This window comes from Colobus angolensis, unplaced genomic scaffold (assembly GCF_000951035.1).
Source record: "Colobus angolensis palliatus isolate OR3802 unplaced genomic scaffold, Cang.pa_1.0 Scaffold244, whole genome shotgun sequence".
In the NCBI taxonomy this organism is placed as follows: domain Eukaryota; kingdom Metazoa; phylum Chordata; class Mammalia; order Primates; family Cercopithecidae; genus Colobus; species Colobus angolensis.
Genome location: NW_012115644.1, coordinates 3,828,057 through 3,836,105, shown reverse-complemented (window position 1 = coordinate 3,836,105; position 8,049 = coordinate 3,828,057). Strand labels below are relative to the sequence as shown.

Below are 8,049 nucleotides of genomic sequence, written 5' to 3'. Positions count from 1 at the left end.
AGCGTGAACCCAGGAGGCGGAGCTTGCAGTGAGCTGAGATTGCGCCACTGCACTCCAGCCTGAGCGACAGAGCGAGACTCCATCTCCAAAACAAAACAAAACAAAACAAAAATTCACAAATATTTCTTCTAGTGATATGCATGGTTTCCTTTTTTACATTTAAATGTTTGATCCATTTGAAAGTCATTTTGATGTAAGGAATAAGGTAAATATCGTCTTTTTTTTCCCTTAATGACTAATCAGTGGTCCCAAGATTATTTTTCTAATATTCCATTTCCCCACAGTAATTTAAATGCAATCTTTACCACACTGTATTTTTCATTAATTAGACCTGTTTCTGAACTCTATTCTGTTCCGCTGATCTGTTTACTGTGCCAGTATCATGGTACTTAAGTAACTACAGCTTTAGAATAAGGTTTACTATTTTACTTAGAATTTATTTTTCATATATTTCCCCCTTTGATGACATTATTCTCCCTTTTCGTTTCCTTATTATCCTCATTTGTTGAGTTTTAACAATGAACTCTTGGATTATTTGTCAATTTTTTTTAAAAAATCAAACAATGACAGATTGTAATAAGGATTACACTGAATTTATATTAATTTCAGGAAAAAGGACATATTTACATTATCTAACAATAAGGTAGGGCAGCTTTCCCTTTCAATTAATTAATTATACAAGTCTGTTTTCAGAATCATATTTCCTTAGTACTGGTTAGCATAATTCAGTAAAATCCTACTGAAAAATTTGTGTTTAGTATAAGCAAACTTACTTTTTTTTTTTTTTTTTTTGAGGCGGAGTCTCACTCTGTAGCCCAGGCTGGAGTGCAGTGGCCGGAACTCAGCTCACTGCAAGCTCCGCCTCCAGGGTTTATGCCATTCTCCTGCCTCAGCCTCCCGAGTAGCTGGGACTACAGGCGCCTGCCACCACACCTGGCTAATTTTTTTTTTTTTTGTATTTTTAGTAGAGACGGGGTTTTACCGTGTTAGCCAGGATGGTCTCAATCTCCTGACCTCGTCATCTGCCTGCCTCAGCCTCCCAAAGCGCTGGGATTACAGGCATGAGCCATCGCGCCCAGCCACCATTTTTTTTTTTCTCCAGACCGAGTCTTGCTCTGTCACCAAGGCTGGAGTGCAGTGGTGTAATCTCGGCTCATTGCAACCTCCGCCTCCTGGGTTCAAGTGGTTCTCCTACCTCAGCCTCCCAAGTAGCTGGGACTACTGGTACCCACCACCACACCCGGCTAAATTTTTTTTGTATTTTTTAATAGAAACGGGGTTTCACCATGTTGGCCAGGATGGTCTTGATCTCTTGACCTCGTGATCCGCCCGCCTTGGCTTCCCAAAGCGCTGGGATTACAGGTGTAAGCCACCATGTCCGGCCCAGCAAAATAATTTAAATCCGAAGTTAAAGTTGTTGGAAAACAGTTTGGCAGTTCCTCAAACAGTTAAACATAGAGTTATCATGTGACCCAGTAATTCTAATCCCAGGGATATGCCCAAGAGACCTGAAAACATATGTTCACACAGAAACTCGTACACAAGCATTCATAGTAGCCCTTTCACAATAGCCCCAAAGTAGAAACAACTGAAATATTCACCAATGGATGAGTGGATGATCAAAATGTGGTATGTCCATACAATGGACTATTTTTCAGCCGTAAAAAAGAACACACTGGTCAAGCACTGTGGCTCACACCTGTAATCCCAGCACTCTGGGAAGCCAAGGCAGGAGGACTGCTTGAGCCCAGGAGTTCAAAACTAGCCTGGGCAACACAGGGATACTCCATCTCTACAAAAAAAAGTTTTAAAATTAGCCAACTGTGGTGGCACACTCCCACGGTCCTGGCTACTCAGGAGGCTGAGGGAAGAGAGTTTTTTATAGAGAAGTTAACCCGTTTTCAGTCTTATGAGTTACAGATAATCTTAAGATTTTGTCGTTTGCATTTTGGCTTTATTTATTTATTTTTACCAAATAGAAATGTTTTATATTTGTGCTTTCAGATTTATTGATCTTTTGAATCACTGACTCACACACAAAAGCCTTACCAATTTTAATTTTTTTTTTTTTTTAGATGGAGTCTTGTTCTGTTGCCCAGGCTGGAGTGCAGTGGAGCGATCTCGGCTCACTGCAAGCTCCGCCTCCCGAGTTCACGCCATTCTCCTGCCTCAGCCTCCCGAGTAGCTGCGACTACAGGCGCCTGCTACCACGTCCGGCTAATTTTTTTGTATTTTTAGTAGAGACGGGGTTCCACCATGTTAGCCAGGATGGTCTCAATCTCCTGCCCTCGTGATCTGCCGGCCTCAGCCTCCCAATGTGCTAGGATTACAGGCTTGAGCCACTGTGCCTGGCCTAATACTATAAAAAAAAAATTCACAAATATTTCTCCTAGTGATCTGCATGGTTTCCTTTTTTATGTTTAAATGTTTGATCCATTTGAAAGTTATTTTGATATAAGTACTACTGATTCCTACTCAGGAGGCTGAAGTGGGAGGACCACTTAAGTCTGGGAGGTCAAGGCTGTAGTAAGCCATTATTGAGCCACTGCACTACAATCTGGGTGACAAAGCAAGACGCTGTCTAGAAAAATAAACTACTAATACAAGCTACAACATGAATGAATCTTAAAAACATTACAGAAAGTGAAAGAAGCCAAATACAAAAGGCCATGTATTACCATTTATATAACGTATCCATAACAGGCAAACCCAGAGATAGAAAGGAGGTTACTAGTTGCCTGGGGACAGGGATAGGGAAGAACTGGGAGAATGGGGTTCTTTTAGGGTGACAGAAATGTTCTGAAATTAAATAGTGGTAATGGTTGTAAAACACTGTGTAATACCAAAAACCACTGAACTGTACATTTTTAAATGGTGAATATTACATGAATTTTACATCAATAAAAAAAAAACGAGCAAACAAAAAGTTATAGGTGTATAAAATCCACTGACCATTTTCTGTGGTATTGATGCAAAATTAGGATATCCGAGCACATCCTCTATGAAGTTATTGTCACAGCCTTTCCCAACCCAAATGTAGAAAACCTAAAAACAAAAAGCAACAAAACATTAAAACTCCCTAATGGTCAAGAGAATTCATTTTAGCTAATGTTCTCGAAACTATCACCTCAAATAAGGTAGGACCAAACATAAGAGTAAAAAGGAAATCTATAACTGTTACATTGTGAATCTATATGTAAGAATCCAGAGTGGTTCACATCTTCTTTGATTAAATGTTAAGGCTTCCCATAAAATATATTTTACCTTTTGCAGTTATTTTCCCAATAAAAATATAATCCTTTAATCAGTATAACTGACTCAATGTATTTCCCATCCACTATTTCATTACTGTCTGTGTATTTTCACTCATGCATTTCTCCCTCTTCTGTGGCTATCCAAATCCTTTTTCTGCTCATAAGGCATCATTTTGAAGCCATCTTAACCATTCTGACACCCTTCAACAACTACCCCTGCCCAGTGATTTCTCTTGAACTCCTAATCATTAATTAGATTTCTGACAATGGATGTAAGTTGAACTAGATAAACTCTTGAAATACTTTTAAATTCTAGACTCTAGATGGTAAAGTCCCTGAAGATAGGAATTTACCTCATTAGTTCTCTTCATCAAGTATACATAATTGATGACAGTAAATAATCTATATTAAAATGTATTACTCTATCAGTATTATTAATGCAAGTATCAATAACATCAGTATAAAATGAAGTCCAAATAGAAAAGTTTAAAGTAAATTGACCTCTAGTGCCAGTTACCAATTTCAGCTCCTAATCCTAATGCACCTTTCACTGCCTGCTCTGTGATAAGAGCTGGACCCTAGAAGTGTTTCTTTATTTTTGGTCAGCTCAAACAGTGTTAAGCTTTGCCAGTAGAGGGTGCTTACAGAGCCACAGTCCATAAGGAAAGCACCTTCTCTTGTCAGCTTCTCTGCAGACAATTTTTGAAGAGGTGGCTGTGGTACAACCCTGTCATTAACATGTATTGCACCCTGAAAAGAAAAAGACAGAATGTGAATGAGATTACATTACTATCATCGCAGTTTGGGGGCTAATGGTCACTAATCCTTTATGAAGCACTGGAAAATAACACTTCAGAGTTCGCATGATATAAAAAATACTGATTATATGCTACTACCTTGGCTGTAGAATCAACACACTCAAATGTATTCAAATTTAAAAAGTAAAAACATGAATACATAAAATGATCAGTCACATTCCCTTCCCTTTTAAAGTGGGGTCAGAATATATTACAAGTGTGACTATTGGCTCTGATGCATAGCCAGCTACTTTTTAACATTTCTTTGGCAACATAACATTATGTTTGGAATTAATACTAATTCCAAAGAATACAGTTTTCACATGGGGAAGATAAAAGACACTACATATTTGCACATTAAAATTATTACTGGATACCAGATTTGGTTTACTATATAATCAAAATTGCAAATGATCTTATCAAAAGAAGTCAGTATTGGCCAGGCATGGTGGCTCATGCCTGTAAACCCAGAACTTTGGGAGGCCGAGACGGGCAGATCACTTGAGGTCAGGAGTTTGAGACTACCCTGGCCAATATAGTGAAACCCTGTCTCTACTAAAATTACAAAAATTAGCCAGGCGTGGTGGCATGTGCCTGTAATCCCAGCTACTCGGGAGGCTGAAGCAGGAGAACTGCTTGAACCTGGAAGGCAGAAGCTGCAGTGAGCCGAGATCTCACCACTGCACTCCAGCCTGGGCAACGAAGCAAGATTCTGTCTTTAAAATAAAATTTAAAAAAAAGGAAAAAAAGAGAAGCGGTCAACATCTACCAAATATAAATGGAAATGTCCACTCTAGAACTTAGCTTTGTAATACATATTATAACCAAACCTACAAGACAAATTACTTCCAATGCGAAACCATTTTTTAAAACTCCTTAACCACTGATGGTATCTGAGAGTCCTGCCTTCCAATCAGATCCACAGCCAGTGTCCTTCTTTAATGTATTACTACCACAAGGGGGAAAAGAGTTAAAAAGAAAAATCAGTTGATAGTGTATTGTCATCTTAGCTGTAGAACAAGACACTCAAATATATTCAAATTTAAAAATTTCAAATGCACTAAAATGCATACCTCATCTGTCAATCTGTCTATCCTGTATAAGTTGGGATGAATCATTCTCATTAGATGAACAAGTGGCTGAGACTTTATCTGACACATGGCATATACACGATCATCCAGCCGTGTGCTTGTACCCGTTCTAAATGCTTTCTACAAGGAAAAAGATAAATGTTTTCAAGTAAAACACAAATATGGTGGACAAATATTAAAACAAATATACACTATCAATCATGGAAAAAGCATGACCTTTAAATCAGACAGACCTGGATTCAATTCTCAGCTCTGACATTTAACAGGTATGTGATGCTGGAACAAGTTACCTAGCTCCTCTGAGCTATATTGTCATCATGAGAAAAACAGGGAAAATAATACCTCTTTAGGTTGTTGAAAGGATTAAATAAAATGATGCAGTGACACCTTTTATGGTGCCAGAGACATGGAAAGATGCTTGATAAATATTAGTTCCTGTCCTTCAAGAGTCTCTTTCCAGAAGGACGTATTAAGAGTGAGCTATGTGACTGCACCATTATGCAAACTGCTCACACACATTAAAGAAGAGAGAATATGGTTTCACTAAAGTCATCACGTATTTGTATACCTTCATTTTCCACTGATCTTTTCTTTCTTTTTTTTTTTTGAGACGGAGTCTTGCTCGGTCGCCCAGGCTAGAGTGCAGTGACGTGGTCTTGGCTCACTGCAACCTCTGCCTCCCAGGTTCGAGCAATTCTCCTGCCTCAGCCTCCAGAGTAGCTGGGATTACAGGCACGTGCCACCACGCCCAGCTAATTTTTGTATTTTTGGTAGAGAAGGGGTTTGACTATGTTGGCCAGGCTGGTTGCGAACTCCTGACGTCAGTTGATCCGCACACCTCGGCCTCCCAAAGTGCTGGGATTAGAGGTGAGCCACCATGCACGGCCCCATTGATCTTTTTCTATTCTTCAAAACCCTTTCAATGCCAAAGTGAATAATCCTCTAGTTAAGCATTAGAAAACGACAACCTAGATTTCCTTTCTTCATATAAATATCTGAGAATTTTAAAAAACAATATTAAATATATCAATGTATAAAAAAGCTACCTGTTTGAGAAGGGCCAAAACATAGAGAGGAAACAACTTGAGGGAGCTGGGTGCCATCAATGCAGAGTGCTGTAAATTTGAGACAGTTGAGCCATATGCAGACAATGAGTCCACTACAGCATTCACTAAGGCATCTCTTGCATCTGATAGACTTGATGAAATGGACCGATCCACAGCTATAAAGCAACCAAAGTGAAAGGTATTTTAAACCATTAGAATCCAATGGGCACTATAAGAGAGAAAATTGATATGCATTATTTAAGAAACAAAATTCAGCTAAGATTTTAGGATGGAAAAATGTATTTCACCTGCTCCCTCATTTCAAGTGTCTTCTTACACATTTTTTTCTGAAATAAATGTGACAATCAGAACAAGTCTAGATTCTTTTGGACATTTTTGTTTTAATCTCTTAAGTCTAAAAACATTTAGCTAGCCTGGGCATGGTGGCTCATGCCTGTAATCCAAGCACTTTGGGAGGCCAAGGTGGGAGGATCACTTGAGACCAGGAGTTCAAGACCAGATTAGGCAACATAGTGAGATCTTGTCTCTACAAAAAATAAAAAAATTAGCTGGGCACAGTGGCATGTGCCTGCAGTCCCAGCTATTTGGGAGACTGAAGTAGGAGGATTGCTTGAGCCTGGGAGGTCAAAGCTGCAGTAACCTGTGATTGTGCCATTGCACTCCAGCATGGGCAACAGAGCAAGGCCCTGTCTAAAAACAAAACAAAACAAAAAAACCCCAAAACATGTAGCCCCTGTTGACATTAATGAAATATATATTTTCCATTTACTTATGCAAAAGCCTTGAAAGGTTTCCATTACTCAAATGCCAAGTCACATGTATCATTTTTTTCTGCTCAACCAATGTAATTTCTGCAATCTGAATTATACCTTGTGATCCTCTACAATTTTTGTAAAGCATTCCAAGCCAACAAATTTTGTGAATGGGAAAAATAAACACAAGTTTTCATGCAGCCATTGAAGAGACAGATAATGTGAAACTTATTTTTCTACAATAATATATTCTATTAAAATAGGGATAACCTATAAAATATATGCCCAACCACTAAAAATAAAATTATACTAAAAAACAATTGGTTATGGCATAATTAATTCAAAATCCATATATAAAATTATACCTAAAAAATATGAATCCTGAGGTTTGAGGTACAAATGATCCCATCGTAACAAACCTGCATATCCCTGAATCAAAAACAAAAGTTAAAATTGGGCCGGGCGCGGTGGCTCAAGCCTGTAATCCCAGCACTTTGGGAGGCTGAGATGGGTGGATCACGAGTTCAGGAGATCGAGACCATCCTGGCTAACACGGTGAAACCCCGTCTCTACTAAAAAATACAAAAAACTAGCTGGGCGAGGTGGCGGGCGCCTGTAGTCCCAGCTACTCAGGAGGCTGAGGCAGGAGAATGGCGTAAACCCGGGAGGCGGAGCTTGCAGTGAGCTGAGATCCGGCCACTACACCCCAGCCTGGGCGACAGAGTGACACTCCGTCTCAAAAAAAAAAAAAAGTTAAAATTAAGAAAGAAATCTGATATACAAGCTTTTGATTTTAGTTAAATATTCAAGAGAATCTGATTAAATCCTTCTTCCCCCCCTCCCCGGCCACCAAGACAGAGTCTCCCTTTGTTTCCCAGGCTGGAGTGCAGTGGTACGATCTTGGCTGATTGCAACCTCTGCCTCCTGGGTTCAACAGATTCTCCTGCCTCAGCCTGCTGAGTAGCTGGGACCACACGTGTGCACCACCACATCCAGCTAATTTTTGTATTTTTAATACAGACAGGGTCTCACCCCATTGACGAGTCTGGTCTTGAACTCCTGTAGTCAAGTGATCCTACTGCTTCAGT

At 39.4% G+C, this 8,049-nt stretch overlaps 1 protein-coding gene across 2 annotated transcripts in view; it reads right to left on the bottom strand.

Moving 5' to 3' along the window:
• Positions 1-8,049, bottom strand: part of SEC24B (SEC24 family member B) — a 94,367-nt gene that overhangs the window by 4,295 nt on the left and 82,023 nt on the right. For both annotated transcript variants that reach the window (XM_011945748.1, XM_011945749.1), the window contains exons 19-22: positions 6,189-6,364; positions 5,125-5,262; positions 3,900-4,004; positions 2,953-3,045 (exon numbers count right to left, since the gene is read on the bottom strand). In XM_011945748.1, coding sequence (XP_011801138.1) covers positions 2,953-3,045; positions 3,900-4,004; positions 5,125-5,262; positions 6,189-6,364 — 512 coding nt within the window. The remainder of the gene's footprint in view (positions 1-2,952; positions 3,046-3,899; positions 4,005-5,124; positions 5,263-6,188; positions 6,365-8,049) is intronic.